This window comes from Choloepus didactylus, chromosome 1 (genome assembly GCF_015220235.1).
Source record: "Choloepus didactylus isolate mChoDid1 chromosome 1, mChoDid1.pri, whole genome shotgun sequence".
In the NCBI taxonomy this organism is placed as follows: Eukaryota; Metazoa; Chordata; class Mammalia; order Pilosa; family Megalonychidae; genus Choloepus; species Choloepus didactylus.
The window spans coordinates 153,206,973-153,231,403 of record NC_051307.1 but is presented as its reverse complement, the minus strand read 5'-3'; the positions used below and the strand labels follow the sequence as shown (position 1 = coordinate 153,231,403).

At 35.1% G+C, this 24,431-nt stretch overlaps 1 protein-coding gene across 1 annotated transcript in view; it reads left to right on the top strand.

Moving 5' to 3' along the window:
- PLS1 (plastin 1) overlaps positions 1-24,431 on the top strand; it is a 148,465-nt gene that overhangs the window by 95,088 nt on the left and 28,946 nt on the right. The window contains exons 2-9 of the mRNA XM_037843320.1: positions 5,623-5,728; positions 9,042-9,205; positions 11,014-11,143; positions 14,423-14,555; positions 15,861-15,942; positions 21,089-21,254; positions 21,336-21,478; positions 23,327-23,422. Of these exons, the coding sequence (XP_037699248.1) occupies positions 5,659-5,728; positions 9,042-9,205; positions 11,014-11,143; positions 14,423-14,555; positions 15,861-15,942; positions 21,089-21,254; positions 21,336-21,478; positions 23,327-23,422 (984 nt within the window). The 5' untranslated portion in view covers positions 5,623-5,658. The remainder of the gene's footprint in view (positions 1-5,622; positions 5,729-9,041; positions 9,206-11,013; positions 11,144-14,422; positions 14,556-15,860; positions 15,943-21,088; positions 21,255-21,335; positions 21,479-23,326; positions 23,423-24,431) is intronic.

The window sequence follows — 24,431 nt, the reverse complement described above, 5'->3', positions numbered from 1 at the left end:
CCATCTCCCACCAACACATTGCACTGTTGGGGAACATTTGTTACAATAGATGATAGCACGTTTTTATAATTGTACTGTTAATAGTTGTACTAATAGTTAAAGTCCATGGTTTAACTACACGTTTGGGTAGTGTAGTTCTATGGATTCTTTTTTAAAATTGTGTTCTGTTACCATATATACAATCTAACATTTCCCCTCTTAATCACATTCAGATATATATTTCAATGATGTTAATTGTGTTCACAGTATTGTGCTACCATTACCAATATCCATTACCAAAACCTTTCCTTCATTCCAAATAGGAACTCTGTACATTTTAAGCCTTGATAACTTCCCATTCCCTATCTCCAACCCATCCCCTAGTAACCTATATTCAAGATTCTGACTCTTTGAGTTTGTTTATTCTAATTGTTTCAAAACAGTGAGATGATACAAGATTTGTCTTTTTCTGTCTGGCTTATTTCACTCAACAGGCAGTCTTCAGGGTTCATCCATGCTATCACACATATTAGGACTTTATTCTTGTTTATGTTTGAATAATATTCCACCACATTTTATTTAAGCATTCATTGGGTGATAAACACTTTGGGTTGCTTCCATCATTGGGAAATTGTGAATAATGCCACTAAGAACACTGGTGTGCAAATATCTGTTTGAGTGCCTCCTTTCAATTCTTTTGGGTATATACCGGGTAGTGGAATTGCTGGGCCATATGGTATTTCTATACTCAGCTTTCTGAGGAACCGCCAAACTGTCTTACACAGCAGCTGCACCATTCTACATTGCCACCAGCAATGAATGAATGTTCCTATTTCTCTGCATCTTCTCTTAACATTCATTTTCCATTTTAAAAATAGTATCCATTCTAATGGGTGTGAAATGATATCTCATTGTGGTTTTGATTTTCATTTCCCTGATGGCTAATGAGGTTGAGCATCTTTTCATGTGCTTTCTGGTCATTTGTATATCTTCTTTGGGGAGATGTCTAGTCCAATCTTTTACCCAGTTTTAAAATGGGTTGTTTGTCTTTTTTTTTTTTGTTAAATTGAAGGATTTTTTTAAGTTGTCAATCCTACCTAAAGCAGTTTATAGATTCAATTCAATCCCAGTCAAAATTCCAACACTTCTTTGCAGAAATGGAAAAGCCTGTCATCAAATTTATTTGGAAGGGTAAGGGGACCTAGATAGCTTCTTGACAAAGAAGAATGAAATTGGAGGACTCACACTTCCCAAGCTTAAAGCTTAATTACAGAGCCACAGTAATCAAAACAGCATGGTACTAGCACAAGGACTGACGTATAGACCAATGGAAACAAATTGAGAGATCAGAAATCAACCCTCACGTTTATGGCTAACTGATTTTTGAAAGAGGGCAAAGACCATTCAGTGCTGGGAAAACTGGACCTCCATTGGCAAAAAAAAAAAAAAAAAAAAAAAAGGACCATATACAAAAGTCAGCTCAAAATGGGTCAAAAACCTAAACATAAGAGCTAGAACTATCAAACTCCTAGAAGAAAATGGAGGGAAACATCTTCATGACCTTGTATTAAGCGATGGTTTCTTAGACTTTACACCCAACCACAAGAAACAAGAGAAAAAATAGGTAAATGGGACCTCATCAAAATTAAAATATTTTATGCCTTAAAGGACTTTCACATGAAAGTAAAATGATAACCCACACAACGGGAGAAAATATTTTGAAGCCACATATCTGATAAAGTTTTGATATCCCGACATCCTCTTGCTACATCTTGCAGGGTTGACTTTGCAACTAAACTCTTCTGAACTTTCTGTCTCAGGCTTCCAGTCATGTGTGCTTCAGTGCCAGGTATTTGCCTGCTGGTTAAGTGAAATGTTTTTCATTCCTAAAGTTGCAAAGTGAATTCTAGTAACTGTCTATTCTATAGTGTTTCAGGATTGACAAGTTATGTGCTTGATAAATATGAGTTGCTCTAGCTGCAATTTTTTTCCTGAAGCTTTACTGAGCATTTTACAGAGGCTGATATCTTTCTAAATGCCAGTATTTTGCAAGTATATAATATATACTTTATGTATTGCATACATTATTATATAATTATTATATAAATACATGTTTGTATATTTATATGGCTTGGTATAGCAAATTATATTTGGGAAATCTTAGAACATCCTGGCCTAGTGGCAGGAATGGGGCAAAGTCTGGTTCTGCCTTGGCTTGGCTATGACATCATGAGAAAGTTACTCAATTTGAGACTTTAGGAAAGCTGAATGAAACCTTTGAAGCATCACTTTCTCATCTGCCAAAATGGGGATAATGACTGATCTCATTGAGTGGTAGGGATTAAATGAAAATATACATAGAGCGCTTTGGCTGGTGCCTAGCACACTAGTAATCTAATGTGAGACAAGTAAGAAAAATAAATATTGGGTTACTAATTACTGGGTCACTGGGCTTTCCTTCTAAAATTTTGGATGCTATTCTGATAATTTAGTAGGTGAAATACATTCTCTCCATAACTTTTTAAAAGTCAGTCCTGTGTTATTGTAGCAGAAACATGTTTTTATTTAAAAAAAAATCATGGCAAACAGTTTATTTGGGGATCATTTAACAAGAACAGTCTTTTATATATCAAATTCAAACAACTGTGTTTTCTTAGCCAACAGTATATTTTGCTCCCCGTAAGTTTATTGTGCTATGTTAAAATACCTGTTAAAATGCACTATATATTGTACTTAGTTTTTGAAGAATCTTTACATTACCGTAATTTTGAAAAAAACTTAAAAAATATTTATACACGTTCCTATACTTGTAAAAGAAGCAATATATTTTACATTAACCACTCTACTACCATTTTACATTAACCACTCTAGTGCCCTTGTGGAAAGCTGTAAATTATTTTGCTAGTTTAATCATAGTATTTTGCTTTGTAAGGAAATATAGATGTTCTTATTTAAAATTGTAACATAGATTTTAGGGTATTGTGTATATAATCTATCACCATCTATAATGTGTACCTTCAGAGAATTAGTATTTGTTTTATTTTTTTCTATATTTCACCACAATTGCCTTTATTGTTTTAAAGTTATTTTTTGAGAAGATTCGTACAGACTTGTGGTCTTAAAAAATGAATACAGAAAGTATATAATGAAAAGTAACCCTCTGCCACTCTGCCTCCAGTCCTCCATTTCCCATAAAGAGGCAATCACCGTTAACATTTTCTTGTATCGTTCTGAATATATTTCATAAATATCCAACCAATCCATTCCTCCCTTGCCATAGATGGAGGTATAATTACTCTTCTGGTGCCTTGTTTTTGTTCTCTTAAGATTACATTTTATTCTCTATTTTTAATTTGTTTAATACCAAAGGACTTGAAGCATGTTTCTTACATTATTAAACATAAAAACAAAGTTTTTTTGTTAATAAACAACTAACATCATATGTGTAAGTTGAGTTTTCAGTAAGTTTATATGCTGATTTTGCTTGACTATAGGAGAATACAAATATTTTCTGTAATTAATGAATGATATATAAATTTGAATAGGCTTGAGCAAAGACTAGAATGCCTAGTTTATCATTTGGAATACAAGGTGAACACAAGGACTGTTAAATTTGCAGTCTTTTTGTGGAGTGCAAATGCTAAAATTGGACCTCTATTTTAAACTTGGGGCAAAGGATAGAAACCATTTTGAACACAGGAAAGGATATTCAGGATGACCAAGACCACAGAGATTGAAAGCCTGCCGCGACAGAATTAGCATTTTGCAAACCTAGGGAAGTATGCTTAAAAATTCTAAGAGGTCTATTTAATCTCCTCAACACAAAATAATATGCCTGAAATAGTTTTAAATATAGTAAATGCTTTTTGAAGTGAGACTTCAATAGAATGTGAATATTTAACGCTAAAGTGTCAGAAACTTCATCTGGGAGTAAGATGAATTCCATTTGTCTGTGGTTCCTACTTCACTTTATTGAGCCCTGCAGATTTTTTTCTTTAAAACAGAGTAGAATTAACCAATGGGAAATGATACATATATATTTTTTTAATGCACATTTAATTAGAACCAAGCCCCAGAATAATTGTAAGAGATGGAAAGCTGTCACTTTGAAAGAACACCAAAAATCCTAAACAAGCTGGTACACAGATGACAAATGAATGACTCACACTCTTAGATGGCTTCATACAATTTAACATGATTTTTTAATGATTTTAAAGTTTAATCACTGAATAAATTATTTTGAAAATTGATGTGTTTCTCTGAAAAATTAAAAATGTCCAGAGATGATGTTGAAGGTCCTATAAATATAAGTACACAAAAAGTGGATTTCCCACTTAGTTTCAATTCCTGTTGTCTAAAAAGGCACCAGTTTTCACTTTTTTTCTGAGGTACATATTAGCTCTCTGATGTAATTAGTGTACATGAAAGGACTACAATATGATTTGTATTTATCTTCAACTTGACATTGACTAGGCAAACCACTAAGTCAATTTAAAAATAAAAGTTGTACTGTTATATATCAGAAGACTTAAAAATACACATACTCTGTAATCTAGAATTTCTGCTTTTAGATGTTTATCTTTCAGACATAAACATGGATACAAAGATTTATCTACAATAATGTTGTACATTGTGGCATTGTCTGTAATAATTAAAATTGGAAGCAATGCAAATCTGTGAAACAAAAAGTTTACCAGATAAATTATGATGTAATAATATGTGGCCATTAAACATTAAGTTGTTGAAGAATATGGAAACATATTCACAATGTATTAGTTCCAAATAAAAACAAAAGCCATATTATAATATAGTATGCTCACATTTTTTTCAACTCCCCAAAAAAGGCACACATGTGCATGGAAAGTAGACCATCAAGTTATAAATCCAAAATGATATTGGTTGATATTTCTGGATGGTAGGATTATGGGTAATTATAATTTTCTGTTCTTGGCATTTGTTACTCATTATTTTCTATGGTGAATACTACCTACTTACTTTTCTTACAACTTAATTATGTGTGTGTGTGTGTGTGTGTGTGTGTGTGTGTGTGTGTATGTGTATTTTTTTTTTCTTTCTTCTTAGTTTGTCTTGCCTGCTCTGAGTAAGAAGGGTCCCAAAGAGCTAGGAAAACCCTTGGGGAGGACAGGGAAAAGGAGTGGTAATGGTTGAATATTGTAAGGCTCAACATTAAAACTGCAAACTCCATCCCAAAATGAGCAGACTCTAACTTTATCCTTTTTGTGGCCATTATTCATACCTTAAAATTTTAATTTCCGACTTCATCCATTGCATTTATAAATGCTACACTTTTTTGAAACTTGAAATGCTTATTTCACTGAAACAGTAGGGGGAAATTTAAATAATTATGCAGGCTGTTGAGAAATGTCTGCCCTGTAGAAGCACAGGGTGTGAAAAAACAGGTGTTCTTTCGCCTGGGTCTCAATATTTTTTGTTTGGCCTGCCTGGGCTGGGAAAGAATATTACCCACGGACCTGCTCACTCCTATTTGTTCCTTGTCAGACCTCTTGGGTGATTTCCTCTAGAGAATGTACTTTCTGTGTACCTTATATTGCTTAGATAAATGCTTCCAAAGGGCTAATTATGCTAATTATTATTATTTTTAAAATAATACTGCTTTTCTAGATATAAAGTTCTGGAAGTAGTTTTTCCTGTCCAAAGATGGAAAACAGTACCACTACCATCTCTCGGGAGGAGCTGGAAGAGCTACAGGAAGCTTTCAATAAAATAGGTATGTTTGAGAAGTACTAAATACAATGTTACTATACTGCTTTATGTCAGCCTCCAGGAATGAAACAATACCTTTTATTGTCACTCAGTTGCTCCCAAAGATTTATTCTTTTTTTTTCAGTCTCCTATCCAGGTTTCACTGGATTCTTTCTTTGTTTCTGAAAGATAAGCTAAGGTTGGCTTGAATTTCTTCTTCTTCTTTTTTTTTTTGGCTTGAATTTCTGGGTGAATTGGACTTTGACTTCTTTGGTCATATCTTAGCAGAGAATAACCCAGTTTAATGAATGACAGTGTAACTGAATGTGCTTAATCTGGTATCCTCCCTCATTATAGAAAACATATATAGAAACACTTCCTTGTGTGTAAACTGAACTCTAGCCTTCATGTCTCTGTGACTAGCAATGACATTTTCTGACTTCATGAAGGTTATTGGTATTGGTACTGTTTTTAAGAGCCATGTGTCTTACTTTTCTTCTCCATCATGCATAATTTTAAAAACCTTAGTGTTGTTTCAAAGACTGTAAGTCTTATTATTATTATTTCACTTTTTAGTGCCATTTAATGTCTTGCCATTGTGACATTATCACATTTTGCAGCTTTGTATTTTTCTTCCAAAAAAATTTCCCTATTCTGTTGGATCTTGATTGTTCTGCATTTTGCTCTTAAAAAACCCCTGGCAAACAAGGAGATGTAAACACTATCTTTTGCTTTAATCTGCAAAAGCATGCAAGTGAAAGGTGAGCCCAGTGAAAGGTGAGCGCAGTGAACAGACACTGGGACAGTGACACCACCATCCTTGCCCCTACCTTCTCTAGTGCAGTTCAGCACTCTATGAAAAAACAAAGTGTGATGGTGAACCAGGCTGGATAGAATGATCACAGTTTGTCTTGTGCCTGGATTTCTAACAAATCGAGTAAATAATGACCTCATTAATAGATAAAAAGCAATGGAGAATAAGTTTTACACCAATACAAAGAAAATAGATTTGTTTTAAAAGGTAAAGCTCCCTCCCTCCAAAAGAAAGAAAGAAGCTTATGACTTGTACAAATCATTGCTGTGAAATAAAATGAATCCTTCCACCCCCTCTTCACAGCCATTCCCAGAATACTCAAACCTTCCAAATGTAATATACATGATGGCTGAATTAGGCTTATTGTGAAAGTCTTAATCTTGGCCTTTTCTTTCCTTGGGGGACTGTGTATTTGTCATTAGAGCATTACACAAATATGGTATGATTTAAGAAAATTATTGTTAATGGTAAAATTTTATAGAGCGTTTTATGCAGTACTGTACACAGCATTGCTTGGGGTCTTTTCAATACAAAAATTGAGTAATTGTTAGGAAGTTCAGCTCATTTTGAGCTTTCAAACAGAGGAAATAAGAATGTATCTCTTAGTTTGGTACTTCTGTTATTTTATAGGTGCAGTATGGTAGCTCGAATAAAAGTGCTGCCTAGGTCGTGGTGAAAGCGTTAGTAATCTGTTTTAACAGCACACCAACTTTAATCTTTATGACTCATGGACATATAATCTTGTAATATTTATTTAATGATATTTTGAATAAATAATTGATGAAACAATTCTGACAGAAAGATAATTTGCTCTGTGTGAGGGAAGTGCTAACACTAGCACTAGAATATGTACTTGCTAACTTTACAAAATAAACTGTTACTCATGAACTCAACGGGCCCTCTACTAATTTGTGCCAGACAACTTTTCTCAGAGGTGGAGGAACATGCCCCTCCAGTCTTACTAGAATGGGGTATTTGGTGCTCACTGGGGAGAATTGAAGGGTTAAAATATTTCTCAGTCTTGTTTCTTTTTGATCTGTGATTTTGGGATGGTTATTGAACCCCAAGCCTTGATTTCCTCATCTTTAAAATGAGAATGATATTAGTAAGCACCTCAAAGTTGTATTATAAGGGCTTCATGAGATAACATAAGTCAATTTCTTAACTCAGCACTTGGCATGAAATACGTGCCCATTAAATAGTATCTTTTATTTCTTGCCATGTCACACCCTAACCATGGAGGTTGTAAGGAATGGAGCTAGGATTTAAGCACCCAGATCCGTCCATCTTCAGAGCCCTAGCTGTTAAGCATTCTTGGCAGTTTAACATTATGATTAGCAAGTAAATAACTTTTATTCAATCTTGTTTATTTTTAAACATTCCCCATCATGCTGGTATAGAAATAAGCCAGCCAGTGTATTTCAGAATAATGGGAAACAATTATGAATTAGTGACATACCAATCATGAGAGTTTGCTCTGAATTGAAAGAAAGCAATATCATTATTGTGCCATCAAGCAATTTAGCTTCCTAGCTGACTTTTGAGATCATAGGAGTATTTTGGTTATTGGTAGATTCTAGGTTAGAAATTTTCCATAGTTCAGAACAGAATTAATTCTAACACCTATGAGAGTTCAAAAGAAAAGTCTCTGTCTTTATTATGAATTCAGTTACAGTGATGACACCTTATTTACTGAGAGTTATAAAGAAACACAGGGAACAAAGCAAAACAAGGTGGATTCTGACAACTAACAAAAATCCAAAGCTCTGTTGCCAACTCTAGGTAGAAGTGTTTTGTGATACTTTTGTTCTGTGTAAAGAAGTGATATCCAGTCTCTAGGGAAAGCCCAGGGAAGGACATCTAAGTGATGATGTGAAAACTCCTGGAAACCTGGTTCCAAAAGTCCAAATATAAATGTGAAATTATTTCTAGACTACCTAATCTCAAAACGATACCAAACATGATTCAGACTACATAATGATATCATAAATACATAATGAAGCAGCAGTGAATAATTGATGAATGAAACACACCTGCCATTAAGTGAAATATAGAACAGAAATGTCCTATGTATATTTTTCCCAATGTACAATTTATATGAAATGTATGAAGCCAGCAAATTCATTTTGTAAATTACATGAAGCAGTTGAAGTCTGGTTGGGTGTTCTCTCTTGCCTGTTGCTGATATAATTCTTTTAGATATCTGAAACTTCCCCATGCTTTGTTCTTTGTGACTTAGTCATGTGTTGAAACTGGATTTTCCATCTGTCAGAGCAACATCCACTTCATGCACTTAGAAAATGTATGATGGCCCTAAATCTGGGGATAAACTGCAATTAAATATGAGTTTTTGAAAGTATACAGCATGCCCTATATAGTTCAGGTGCAAAAGAAGAGATCATTGCTACCTGTGAAACAATATGAAAGGTTCTGTGTGTTTGTGAATCCTCCAGACAACCTTCTGAATGTACATCTTCAACAAAGACTACAAGTGCTTTTGACAGGTCATAGTTTATCTTTTCAGATATAGACAACAGTGGGTATGTCAGTGATTATGAACTTCAGGACCTGTTTAAAGAAGCAAGCCTTCCTCTGCCTGGCTACAAAGTGCGCGAGATTGTGGAGAAAATTCTAGCAGTTGCTGACAACAACAAAGATGGCAAAATCAGCTTTGAAGAGTTTGTGTCAGTAAGTAATCTAATCCTCTCCTGGCTACTGATCGGTTTGCTTCAAGCAGAATTTAGTGATGTCATTACTCACTTTGGTTACATCAGACTGCAGCGACCAGAAAAAGCACTGCTTTAAAATGATGATATTAACAACAACAATAAAAATTTCTACAAATAATTCATAAAACAAAGGGAAAAAGTCATTCTCTAATTGTTGGAATGGAAGTCAGGTCTAGATAACAGTAGTTTGTACCCTAGTGTAACTACAATTGATTGCAATATTTATTGACCATTTCTGTGTACGGAATACTTTAAGACCCCACTGCAAAGGGAAAAGCAACTGAGAAGTCATGGTACTTGGTCATGAAAAATGGAGTATTTGCTGTAACTGAAATTGCTAAGATATGGGAGATATACTTCCTAGAAACTAGTAATTTCTTTCTGATAAATTATGTCTTCAGCATTTCAGCAGATATAACCAGGTGAATTTTGAAGTTAGCTATGATAGCACTGTTTCATTGTTAAACTACCTGTAGGCTCAGATAGCTGAATAAAATGAAAAATAATATGTGACTCAAGCAATAAAAGAGAAATGGATTGTGGAATTGAATATCTTGTGTTTCAAACCACTCAGGCCCAGAGAGATGACGTAGGTAAGTTGTAATAGTTAGCTGGCATGAGCAGGGACTTGTTATTTCCCTTTACTACCACCACTGTGACTTTTTCATATGAAAATATAACCATTATTTTAATTGAATAAATATTTATGAAATCCAAATTGTCTGCTTTTGTATTCTTCATTTGAGCACTTCTCTTGCCAAGAACTCTGTTAGAAGGAGACTTGCTTCCTGTTTTCATGGAGTTTACATGTGATAGGGAAGACAGAATCACACCCTAACAGAGCAGTATATGGTTTGCATGAGAGTCTGTAGTAGAAGGAATTGAACTTGGTGGGAAGACTGAGGGACTCAGAGAAGGTGTCCCTGAAACTAGGAAGACTAAGCTGAGATATGAAGAAAAATGTTTAACAGATAAAAGGGAGTATGCTGAGGAAATTAATGTGCTAGGCAGGCAGAGGAGACGGCATATGTCGAGGACCATTCAGGGCTGATATTCTGAAGCAATTGGAAAAAAAGGTAGCTGGAGCAGAGATCGTAAGAGTAAGGAATGTGGCTGGTGAGGTAAGTTGGGGCCAGGTCATACATGACCTTGTAGGGTTTTTGTTTTTATACTAAGGGCAATGGGAAGCCAGTGAAGTGGGAGGAACAGAGTGTGAAGTGACATGGTCAGATTTACAGTTTTAGAAAAGTCACTCTGGTGGCTACAGGGAGAACTGATTGAAATCAGTCCTGCCTGTATCTAGAGTCCAATAAGAAAGTGCTTGGGCGAGAGAGTGTCTGTTATGAGAGTCTAAGTTATTTCCTACAAGAGCTGACTTAGTTACTTTAATGTGTTTGCATTTGAGATGTTCAGACAGAAAAACACCTTAATTAAGGTATTCTTTTATCATGTAGTTAGTCATTTTAGCTTTTCAGTACAAAATATGGCAAGTCAAGAACAATAATTTCTTTTAGTGTGTTCACTTTAATCTTAGTTACAACGAAATTTGTTCTAGTGGTTGGCTTGCAAACATTTGTCAGTTTTGTGCCATTGTATTGGTAAAATGACACGTTACCTATGTACACAGCAATAAGTTCAGTTAAGAACACCTGATCAATATTTATTTTGGTGTCATTCCAAACAAATAAGTCTAAAAATGATCTTTCATATCAAAGTCTTTTTATAATGATTTGATTAAAGCTCAGTTTTACTTATATCCCATTCCAGCTAATGCAGGAATTAAAAAGCAAGGACATCAGCAAAACATTCCGCAAAATAATTAACAAGAGGGAAGGGATTACTGCTATTGGAGGAACTTCAGCCATTTCCAGTGAGGGCACACAGCATTCTTATTCAGGTAAACTACCACTCCAAATTTGATCTTTTGGTCATGGATTCGTTCAATAAGTACTATTTTTCATCAACTTTAAGATGCTGTTCTTTGTAATTCACACCATTATTTCATATACCATTGAGAGGAAAATATATCAAGTTAAATTAACACATGCCATCAAATTTGAAATGCATCTCAATTTCAAAATGTCAAAATGAAATATCACAGAATCATTGAAATCAGTGCACATCAAAGAGATTAGAAACAACAAAATGGAAGTCGTTCATATTGCAGCATTGGATGTGTTTAATAACGTCCTTGGAATGGATTTTCCATCCTGATTGGTGAGATGACTTTAAGTAGACCTGATCTGCGAATGGTGGAGAGGCTTGGTGTGAGCATTTTACCCTTCCATTCTCCAGGAGCTGAGATACCTGATTCATCATTTATCAAACAACAAAGTGACTGGAGAGCATGGCGTCTGATTTGCTTAATCTGATAGGACCACTGGATTCTTGCCCAGTGGGAAATCCAGAGTCACATTAACTCTTAAGACGAGGTATCTTGCCACATGTTTAGCCAGACTCTCAGGATTGAGATGCCCAAGAACTTTTGGCCAACCTCCTTTTTGTTCATATGGACATAATTAGTACTATGCTTTTTAGATTTTTGAAAAAAACTCCCTGCAACTTTTCTCCTTCTTTCTTCTAAATTTATTCAGATATTAATTATCTCTTTCTTCTGTTAATTATCCTCTTTCTTCCTTGCTCTCAAGTTTCTTCCTTTCTAGCTGGATTTTTCGGTATTGATACACTCAGATTTTTCACATCCACTGTATTTTTATAAAAAAAACCTTTTTCCCTAGAGAAGCAGTGGCAGGGGCAGTGGTTTATGACATCTACTTTTTTTTTTAAGGTATTCAGTTCTTAACTCCATTTCTGTCTGTTTATTCTACTAGAATGACTTTTTAAAAAAAACCTTTTTGTTGAAGTATATATTCAGCCAAGTGCTGTAATCTTAAGTGTATAGCTCAATGAATTTTTACTTATGTTTACTTTCATGTAGCTGCTAGGCAGGTCAAGATGTGGACCATTTCCCTCATCCCCAAAATGGTTCCCTCATGCCCCTTCCCAGTAACTTTCCTCCCCAGATGAAACCACTTTTTGGACATCTATCACCGTAGATTTTTTTTTAAAACTTATTTATTGAAGTATAAGATGTACATAGTAAAGTGCTTGATGTACACTGATCTTAAGTATATGGCTTGATGAATTTTATGTATGAATATATCCATGTTACAACTATTATCTAAAACAAGATATAGCACATGGAATGCTTCTTTAAAAATAACAGCTTTATTGAGATATAATTCACATACCATAAAATGCACCCTTTTAAAGTGTACAATACAGTGGTTTTTAGTATATTCACAGAGTTGTGCAACCAACATCACTATGTGATTTCAGACCATTTCATCACCCCAGAAGAAACCGTGAACCCATTAGCAGTCACTCCCTTCCTCCTCCAAGCCCCTGGAAGCTAATTTTCTTTCTATTTCTAAGGATTTGCCTATTCTTGAAATTTCATATGAATTGAATCATTTAGTATGTGTGGCCTTTTCAAGGTTCCTCCGTGTTGTAGCATGTATCAGTATTTCATTCCTTTTTATTGCCAAATAATATTCCATTGGTGGATAATACATTTTGTTTATCCACTCATCAGTTGATGGACATGTGGGTTATTTTAACTTTTGAGTTATTATGAATAATTCTGCTTTGAACATTTGTGGACTAATTTTTACATGAACATGTGTTTTGAATTCTCTTACATATATACCTGGAAATGGAATTGCTGGGTCTTTAGGTAACTCTCTGTTTAACATTTTCAGGAACTGCCAAACTGTTTTGCAAAGTGGCTGCACTATTTTACAATCCTACCAGCAGTGTATGAGGGGTTCCAATTTCTCCATATTTTTGTCAATAATTTTTATTGTCTGCCTTTTTGATTATAGTCATACTAGTTTACTGTGAAGAGGTATCTCATTCTGGTTTCTGTACCTGGAATATCTTCTCTTTACCTGCCCATCTTCACCTATTAAAAACCTTTCTTTCAAAATAGTACCTTTTCCATAAAGCCTTTTTTTGATCATCCCAACTAGAACTGATTATTTCTTTCTTTATGTCCTTTAACACATTGTGCATGTCACTCTTGTGGTGTGTGTATTTCCCTTACATTGTATTTATTTGCGTATCTATTTTATTTTATCATTACTACGCTAACACCCTTTAATGGCAGGCACAATGTCTTAGTGATCTAAATCCCTGGACTTTAAATCCCTTGATTCTTAAGTCCCTGAGGAACTATGGGTGAGGCAAGAAGATAAGAAGGCAGATTATTATATGTGCAAAAGAGAATTATAAATAAATGTATCTTTATTACTTCTATATATTTGTAGGTGAGAGATGTATTAAATTTCAGGGTAGAGCCTACCAACTCTTACCTTAGCAAAAATATCTAATCCTAGGAACTGGGGAATAATGAGGAAGACCAGCTCGCTATTTGCTGCCGTGGTGTAGAAATTGTAATTATTCGCTTTGAGAATTTATATTGTTAAATGATTTTTATATTTACAGAGTAAATAATAATAAAGCAGTAGAACATCTTTCCTTTAGTTCCTTCCTATTTTCCCTACTGTGCAGCCCAACAACTTTTTCTGTCTAAATATCAGAGTAATCGCCCTAGAAGCCAGGTGTTGAGAAGTTGATGACAAACACGGCTGAGCACCGTGCTGGTACCTCGATTTGTGTCACTTTTCTTACAGTAGAAATTCCACAGAAATGGAGCTATTTTATTCATTTGAATAACTCTTGATTGGACGCTGTATTTCTGTTGTAAGCCATAATTCACAGCTCTCTGAATTTTTTTTTGGCGTGCAGTTCATTGCTGTGGATATTTGTTTCTTTTACATTTTTTCCTTATTTAAAAAAAATACATACATATATATCTGGCCTCTGATGGTCTGCTTCAGAATAGCTCTTGGAAGCAGTACATGTTTTGTAAGATTTTAAAATGAAACTGAATATTTATTGTGCTCATTTAAGATATATACCTTATTCTCCCCTAATATATCAGGTGAAAAAGTGGAATTAGTTTCCTTTTCTCCTTTTCTTAGACCTGTTAGTGTTTTAGTAGAGTTTTATTAATAGTCATTTACCATCTTTGAGCAGAAATTGAAAAGTTTGTTTCTGTAGTGCAATGGATTTCGTAAAATGGAATTTGCCTAACAAAATTTTCTGTTTTCAGAGGAAGAAAAAGTGGCTTTTGTTAACTGGATAAACAAAGCCCTGGAGAATGACCCTGACTGTAAGCATCTCATACCCATGAATCCCAATGATGGCAGTCTTTTCAAATCACTTGCAGATGGCATCCTTCTTTGGTGAGTAGAGCATTGGGTTAAGAGAGCTGCGTCCATACTGTTTCTGTTGATGAGCAGTCCAAGAAGACTACAACTCAGTGGATCTGTTGTCTTTTGGAATTAGTTAACAACTAGATACTTATTTCTTCAAAAATTATTTAATATAGGAAATTAAATACTATATGTTTTACAGAATTTTCCTTCAAATGCAATGTCTTATTTTTCTGGTGACTTTTTCATCTATTTCCATAATAATGAGTTATTCATCTGATGCATTTAAAAATGTTCAAGGTTTTTCTCTTTTCATTTCTCTATAAGGGAGTGTTGATTAGTGACTGGGACAGGAACATGAGGAAATGTAAAAGGAAAATAGACCTCATTTGTGCTTAAATAAAAATAATGTTTTAATTCAGCCTTGTATTATACTTGGCTCTTTATAGTCTGTTTCTGCTCACTAGATTGTAAATTCTTTAAGGGCACGATTTGTCTTTGTTGTGTATACTACAGTCCCAGCACGCTTTTTTGTACAAAACAGGTATCTTTTTACTTTTAAGTTTATGTAAATACATGAAATTTCCAAAGAAGAAAATAAACATTACCAATATTCCTAACAACCACAGTTAACTGTTATTAATATCCTAGCACATTTCCTTCCAGTCTTTTTCCTATATTTTTACCTAAAAAAACACACATATACACACCTACCTGCATGAGTATGAGATCAGTATTTTTAGGACATTACACATTAAGTATACCTTGACCTTAACCTAAAATCTGTTCTCTTTTTCTGACATCTAGAGGAAATTACTATTTTGAATTGAATTAGTATTTTCCTATCTTTATTTTAAAATTTAAAATATAGAGATAGAATTTATATTAATTTCTTTTAAAATGTTTGAATTATTGAAATTTTGAAAGATGGATTTCTTATCTTTCTACAACAGCAGTAATTTTACTGAAGTATTGATACTACTTGATGAGACTTGGCTTCTTGAGAATTTCTTTGTTTACATTTCGGGCTGCTGAATATTGGTGATCATTAAATGAAATAAAGACAATACTCACATAAAGAAGATGCAGGAATGTTAAAAAAATGTTAGAGGACAAATGCTAAATTACTACTGCAATGAGTGATAGATTTGTTTTAGCATAGGGGATATTTCTTAGCTGCTTTTTTTATGAAATTCCTGACATGAATTACAATATATTTTTTTAAAATGGATTTCTTTTCACTTGTCAAAATTTAACCATTTTGGCTGCTTGCAAAAATAAACTAAAAGCATTTTTGGGGAATCTTAAGTTAAATTAGTACCATTTTCTCTTTAGCAAAATGATCAACTTATCAGAACCGGATACAATTGATGAAAGAGCCATCAATACGAAAAAGCTCACCCCTTTCACTATTTCTGTAAGTATTTGCCCTTTGCTAGTAATCATGTAACTATGCTGTGAAATGTAAGGCCTTTATACTTATTTTAGGTCTAGATAAAACCTTTGATTTAACATAATTTTGCTTTCCTATAAAAACTGGATTTTTACTAAATAATTCAGCGGCATTTTGTACTGAATTAGGATTCAAAGTACTTTAAATGAGCTTCTTTAAGATAATATTAAAGTTATATTGCTGTAATTATTTGATTAATGAATTTTTGTTTGAAGCCGGTGTGCTTGTTGGTTGCTTGAGAAAACTGCAGAATTTTACTACATTTTATCATTTCACAATTTTTTTTTCTTTTTGTACAAAATCTTTACGTCGTTGGGTGGATATTAATATTTACTGAGCACTTAATAGATGCTAGTCACTGTTCTAAGCGTACATCCCCTTGAATCCTCCCGGCCACTTTATTACATAGATACTATGATTTTATAGATGAGGAAACTGAGGCAGCAAGAGGTTCCACAATGACAGAAAGAGTGTATGTGCCCAAGTGGTCAAGCTCTAGAGCCCATCCTCTTGATCACTATGTTATATTGCCTCTCTTGGGTGGAGGCAGTAAGAGCAGTTATTTAATTGCTAGTCATAACAGCAGCTATTAAAATTGAACTACTGTTCTTTTCTTCATTTACACTGTCAAGTACCATTCTTGACTTTGCTAATGCAAGTACGTGTTCATGAAAGGAAGCTAGGCCTGTAGAGCAGTCGTACGGTGTTAGTCTTGGAGGACTATCCAAGAGGTTCTTCCTTTTCCTGTCATCCTTGTAAAGAATAGGATTGGATGTTGACTATCATGGCTTTCTTGTCCCCACTTTCCAGTAGGCCAATATGTCACCTACCCTTTGCAGAAACTACCTTTCTTGAAGAAGGCTATTTCTGATTGCAATTGCTAGAAAATTTTCCTTCACATATTATGCCAGGATGTTTGTCTTATATATCCATGATTATGGAAAATATTCATATTCATCCATTTTTAGAATACGTCTCACACAATTTTTAAGGTACAGAATGTGACCTACAACATTTCTTACTGTTATCTGAATTTATTGTTTTGTTTTACTTTTAATACTTGCATGTAATACATTAAAGAAAGTAAAGAAAAAAGTTCTATAACTATTTTGCTATAGGTACAGGATGGGTATGAGGGGCTAAATATTGTGTAGTTTTATTTTTAGAGATTAGCATATTCCAATATGAGTAGGGGGAATAGTCTAGTCTCTAGGATGCTTAAAGAGGGTACTAATGTGGGATGAGAAAATTCAGGCTTCTGGGAAGGGCAAAATGTTACTGTGAATTCAGTAATTTTAGAGCTCTGGGAATAGGTCTGCTAGAAAACTACCAGTTTCACATGAAACTTTATCCCACAGAAGCTTAATTCATTTGTAAAAGATTGTAAAGATTGTCATGATACGCTTTCCAGCTTATGATGATAGGTTTATGTGGCATTGTGGCATATGAAAGAAGAGAAGGATAAAAAGATGAAGATCATACAATAATGATGACAGGGAAATGGACAGATCAAGTAGTTAAGAGCAGGACTTGTCTATCAACTTGGAGACTTCTTTTTATCTCTCTTCTTTTGCCCAATGGGTACTGAGCTTCATTTCCTTGCTTGTTTATCATTATTGAAAGAAAAATTATTTATGAATAAGACTCTGAAAAACAGAATGTAGTGATTTAGGGACCTGCAACTCAGGAAACTAATACAAGAATGGTTATAGAAAATTGAATGTGTTCATTATAACATGTAAAAAATCCAGTGCTCTGGATATTATTGCATATACACCAAAGGTTTCGGTCCTCACTAGTTATTACAGTGAATTTAATGAAATTGCTTACTTCTTTTGGCCATGGTACCATGCTGTCAGTGTACATGAAATGGGTCATTGAGGGGTTAACACTATTAATGGAATTGTTCCAGATCAATTCTTTCCCCGGCTGATTTATCATTGTACTCTGGGGAATCACAACAGAAGCAAACATCCTTTACTCTTGGAAGGGAAGAGAGAAAAAGGAAAGGCAAGTTTTTCAATCCTGGAGGGGAGACTGAAAAACTTTCAAGATATAGCCTTTGCCTAAACTGGCAAAGGCTATATCTTGAAAGTTATATTGATTTGATTTAAGGTAACTTCATAGCATCCAAAGATGTTTAAAATCTTCTAAGATTTCCATAAAATACTTACAATTTACTGATAGTTGTGGAGGCATGGAAGATTCCTTGGCTTGGCAAGTTAGTCAGGGAGGCTGCCTCCTAAGCATTGTGTGCCTGAAGGCAGGCACCGAGGCGCTGGGCACCTGACGGCAGGCAATTAAGTTAGAGAATGATGCCAGGCTCCTTCCTGGTTCAGAAGAGATCGTTCCCTGAGATTACTGTTGTCCTCAAGCTTGCACCCGAAGATTGTAAGCATGCTACTCCTCTTGTGATTTTAGAACAAACGCGGTTGCCTGGGGAAACGGGAAAACAATTACGTAGCCCGAAGAATGCTTATGCTATATAATCCTGTGCTAAAAAGCCAATAAAGAACATCTTGCAGGAACAGAGAGATGGAGTCAGCTCCCTTCTTTCACAGATAGTGTTTTCATATTTATCATAATTATTTCTAATGAATTATGAGGTTGTAAAGATCTTGAAGGAGTCTCTGGTTCTGCCTTCTTGTTTTGGGAGAACTATATTTAAATGAACATTACTTAATCCCACTACAAAAATAATTTAATTCTGAATGCTTAGTTTAGTCATCCCAGACTGATCTTCCAAGAAATACAGCCATTTACCTGAGCCAGCAAGGTAAGTCACTTAGGCACACTGCAAGAGGAAGCCACTGAAATATTCCCTATGCTCTGAAAATCTGTGTAGCTTCTGGCTGGTAAAATCTAAAATTTTAAACAAACCGTGGGAGTTAAGGGTCCACCAGACTTGGACTTAATTTCTTTATCAAGGTAGAATTAAAAGAACAAAAGACAATCTCTACTCCTTCCCAAAAGCAAATCAAAATCATTAACAACAAATCCCCCAGCTTTTAAATATTAAAGTTACTGCTCTTTATTTTGGGTGACTTAAGATTCTGACTATTGATTAGTCATCACTATTAAATGGCCATGTAAACAAGACCCAGCAGTATTATACATTTGTTAGTTCTAGGGAAGATGAGAGGAGTAAAAAAAAAAAAATAAAAGCTGAAAGCCAAGGTAACCAAGGTAACCCTAGGTTTTCTAATTCAGCATCTTCTAGTTTTCTGCCTTGTGTTGTCCCACAATTTGTCATTGTTGTTCTGTATCTTGACTTTTGTAATTCTGATCACTGATGCACAGCACTGATAGATGACAACCAAAGGACAAAACCTTAACTTTTAAGTAATAAGATCACCTTCACATAAGACCTTAAAGTTAATGGCATTTTTTGGGTAAAGAAAAGTTTTAAGAATGAGAGTTATTCTTTTTTTCTTCTTTTTAAGCTTATTTGAAAATAATTTCAAACTTACAATAAGTTGCAAAATTAATTGTACAAAGAGCAATCCCGTTTTTACCCTGATGGTTGCAAAAAATGTTTTTCTAACTCCAGGGCTCCTTCCACATTTGCCAGTCAGCCATTGGCACTCTCCTATATGTAAGAGACCTCCCTTGTGACAGTACTAAAATTTCTAGGGAAATACACTTCCTTATAATGTATATATAATATAATATTATATAAAAATGTTATTGTTAATTCTCTTCTTCCTTTTGAAAAACATTTGCTGACCTTCTTTGATCTTATAGGCATGGTGCATATACAAGGCATTATGGGAGTGTAGGGAAAGCAGTGACTAATCTTGAGGGGGAGATGATTCAGGGAAATCTTCATCAAAGAGATGGTGTTCAACTTGAGGAATGAGCATGAGACCCAGGGAAAGAGAAACATTACAGGTCAAGGGAAAAGCCCATGTAAAGGCCCTACTAACTTGAGTAAACCATGGTATATTAGGAAGGCAAGGAGATGAAGCCAGAGTTAAATACTGAAGGTCTTTGGTTGCCATACTGTGGATTTGAACTTGACCCTCTCCTTTCCCTCCATGCCTTTATTCACTCTTACCAGGGTAAGTCATCATTTATTCAATAAATAGTCTTTGAGTATATACCATATGCTAGGCACTGCAGAAATAACAGCTAATAGATAAAAGACCTTGCTGTCTTTGAGCTTACCACCTTAATTGGAGAAGACATAATAATAAAGAAGCAAAAATATGTGTCAGAGGATGATAAGGAGTAAAACAGGTGATAATGAAAACCAGCAGAGGTTGTGGTTATGCTTACTATTTTGTGGAGGGTGATCAGAGAAGTCTTCACAGATAAGGTGCATTTGAGCAGAGTCTTAAAGGAATTGTGGCTATTTGGGGGAAAAGTGTTTCAGGCAGGACAGCAAGTTCGAAGGCCCTGTGTAGCTGGAGCAGAGTGAGTGAAGGAGAGGTGATGGGAGTAACAGGGAACATTTGAAGGGTTTTAAAGCTGGGGAACACCATGACCAGGTTTATGTTTTACTAAGGTCAGTGGTAGCAGCTCATTGTGGAAGATGGATTGCAGAGATTAACTCTGAGGATGTGAATTTGGAAGCAAGTTAGAAAACTATTGAAAAAAGGGGTTGTCAGTTTCCAGAGATAGTTAGAAGGTGGAATTGACAGAAATTGGTGACTTGCTGTGGGAGACAGGGAAGAGAAAGGATTCAGCTCAGGTTTCTGGCTTAGGAAGAAAGGAGGCAAGAATTGAAGGTTGGTCCTACAACAAGTTATGAAATAAATAAGGAAGAGAAGGTTTTGATAAGGGATGAGAGGAGGACTAAGGAAGTATGGAGATACAAATGCTTCAGTTTTGAACATGTTGAGTTTGAGGTACTTATGGAATATCCCAGTGCACATAATTCTGTGAATATATAGGTATAGAGGTTAGGATGGGGAAGGTGGGGGCTGGAAATAGGGATTTGGAAGTCATTAGCATTTACAGGTAATAGTTAAAATCCATAGGTTTTTTTGTAGTAGGATTTTGGTTGTATAAAATATTACTTATGTTTCTTCCTTACCATACTGATAGCTTGTAGGTAAGACTTTGGAAAAGTACTTTCTCATGTGTATTCTTTTCTGTTGCAATTCAGGAAAATTTAAACCTAGCCCTGAATTCTGCCTCTGCCATTGGTTGCACAGTGGTCAACATTGGTGCACAGGATCTCAAAGAAGGAAAACCTCACTTGGTCTTGGGACTCCTGTGGCAGATCATCAAAGTTGGTCTTTTTGCTGATATTGAGATTTCCAGGAATGAAGGTAAAATCACCAAAAATATTTACTTTTCATTGACACGTACTCACTACAGAAAGAATTTACATTTCATTGTTTTCCTCTCAGCTCTCATTACATTGCTAAGTGAAGGTGAAGAACTAGAGGAGCTAATGAAGCTTTCTCCCGAGGAATTACTGCTGCGATGGGTGAACTACCATCTGACCAATGCAGGATGGCGTACCATCAATAACTTTAGCCAAGACATTAAGGTTTATATTTTAATCTTCAAACTTGTGACATGAAATAAGGATGTATAATGTAAAAAGTTAAAGGAGTTCAGACTTAAATTTGAATTGAATTTTAATTAAAAAGGGCACCTGGGATAGAAAATGAAAATTTGCATTTCAGTCTCAGAGGTGGATCCCCTAATTATATTCACACAATCTTTTTTAAAAAACGGATTTCTGGCATTTAATAAGAGATATAACTGGCTATGAGAGGAAGGAGATCCTAGCCTCAGCACATCAAAGTATTCTTTCCCATATTATATACCACAGGTAGGCTAAATTACTATGAAGATGCCAGTTTGTTAATTTGGACTGAGAATTAACATCTGTTTGCTAGCCTAGAACTCTGTTATTCCCCCTTCACTAAAAAAACTGGCCAACAGGGAATCAGAATGAGTAAACAAAAGAGGTCTTAAGAAATGCTTCTCAACCAAAGTAGCCTGAAACACTTCTATCTTTTAATAGGAGAGCCTTGACAAGGATACTATAGCATTCACATCTGCCTAACATTGACTGTTCCATCATCAGTGCCTGGATGCACATTGGCAACCAGGGTGTCTGTGACTTTTATTTCCCTCTGTACTTTTTTCCAGGCTAATCAGTGCTGGCTATAATTTGTATTACATCTTTAGATGCATTAACACTTTCAGTCAGGTTATGCTTTTGCTGTAATGGCCTAGGAGACAGTCTTGCTCTTTGAAGTGACATTACATATCTCTGTATTTATCTATTATGTGTTGATTAAAAGTTTATTTTGAGGGGGCCCTCTTTATTTTAAAATTCAGTTCATCAGACATTTATTAAACCCCTTCTGAAAGATATTACCCTAGGCATGGGAGATACAAAGACCAATAAGACGGACCCAGCTCTTGAGAAACTTACCAGTTACACCGGGAGACAAACATCTAGATGGATATTTCACTTATCTATTGCTGCACAGCAAACCACTTAAAACTTAATGATTTTAAATAAGAACAGTTTATTATGTCTCATGATTCTTTGGGTTAATAAGGCTTTGTGGAGCGTTCTGCTTCACATGGTTTTGTCTGGGATCACTAACTTGGTTGCATTCAGGGTGCACATAGGCATCACTTACATGTCTGGTGCTTCGGTGCCCCTTCATGAGGCCTCTCCTCTTGGTTAACTTGGGCTTCCTTACAGCATGATGGTCTCAGATAGTTGGACTTTTTAAGTAGCAAAGGCTAACTTCAGGAGAGACGAAACAGAAGGTCTTAAAGCCAGGGGTTGGAAACCCCAGAATATCACTTTCATCATGTTTATTGGTCAAAGCAAGTAAGGCCAACTCAAATTAAAGGAGAGGGGAAATAGACTCAGCAGGTGGGAGCTGATGCATATGTGTACAGAAAAGAATTATGTTAGCCATCTCTGGAGACAACTATATTGGGTGATTTAATCCAATGTGGTCACTTCCTCTTAAAGATAGAGGTGGGCATGATGTGCAATATAAAGGGAAGTTAGTTAATTCTAGAGAAACCGGGGAAGGCTTCCAGGAGATAATTCCTGACCTGAATCTTTTAAAACACTGATATTCAGGGGAGTAAACAAAATGAAAAAGGCAAGGAACAGTGTTCCAGGTGTAGGGAGCCACATTGCTAGAAGCTCTGAGGTGTAAAATAGCATGGTATGTTCAGGGACCTACAAGTGAGTGTGTATTATTAAAGTAAAGCGACTAAGTTATTAGTTCATTCTTTGTTATTAGTTCATTCTTTGGGATGGGGGCAATTTGCTTAGTTTGAACATTTTTTTTTTTCCTAAATTCAATGATGATTTCTTTCATTTAAAAATTATATCTCATTTCTTTCTTTGAAGGATTCAAGAGCCTATTTTCATCTGCTTAATCAGATTGCCCCTAAGGGTGACAGGGATGATGGACCTGCCATTGCCATTGACCTTTCAGGGTTTAATGTGAGTACAGTTTTTTGAGTGCAGTTCTCTAAAGGCAGAGTTCCTTGGTGGAATCCTCTTTAAAGTTTGGCCTTTTGCTCTTGTAAAATGTTTTCATGCCCTAGGTGCCAAGACTCCATACTTAGCCACCTGGCTCTCATTACTGAAGAAAGATAATTGCAGAATTCTGGCCTTGAGTATGTGTGGAATGAACCATACATCCACATTCTGCTGTGCAGTACAACTGGAACCAACCAGAGTGCTTTTGTGACTGTCATTGTGCACTGGGAAAGGGAACAACAAGCTGTTATTCCCAACTTACATTTGGAAATACACCTAATAAAAGATGGCAATTCCTAGTATTTATGGTGTAGGAAGGACTGATGTAAATCCTGTCGCATCTAAGACATTTCCTAGGAAGCTCATTCTTTTAGATAAGATGTAAATCCCAGGATTGTTTCTATCTAAGCATTAAAATCTGGCCAGACTATACTTTGTATGAAAATCTGTTAAGTAGTTAATGTGCAATGTCCATGATATTTGGTTTTAATGGCAACTTGAGTGATTCATTACTAATTAGTTATATTTCACATTATTATAATGAAACATCTCAGAAACTTAGTATTACAAAATTTGCAAGTTATTTTGAGTCAAAAAATTAGGAACTTAAAAAAACTTATGGAAAATTTAAAACATATGCAAAAGTGAACAGATTTAGTACACTAAACTGCCATGCACTCACCCCTCAGGTTTAATAATTATCAACTCATGGTTAATATTGTCTCACTTCTCCTATGTATTTTCCCTCTTTCTTGTATTATTTTGAATCCTAGACATCATATCCTTTCATCAATATGTATTTCTAAAAGACAGACTCTTTTAAAATATAACAACAATACTTCATGCCTAAAATATTGACAATAACTTCTAATATCAACTATCTCATCAGTGTTGACATTTCCAATTGTTTCATAAATGTTGCATTTTCTTTTTATACTTTGAATTAAGATCTAAATAAGCCATAAATTGT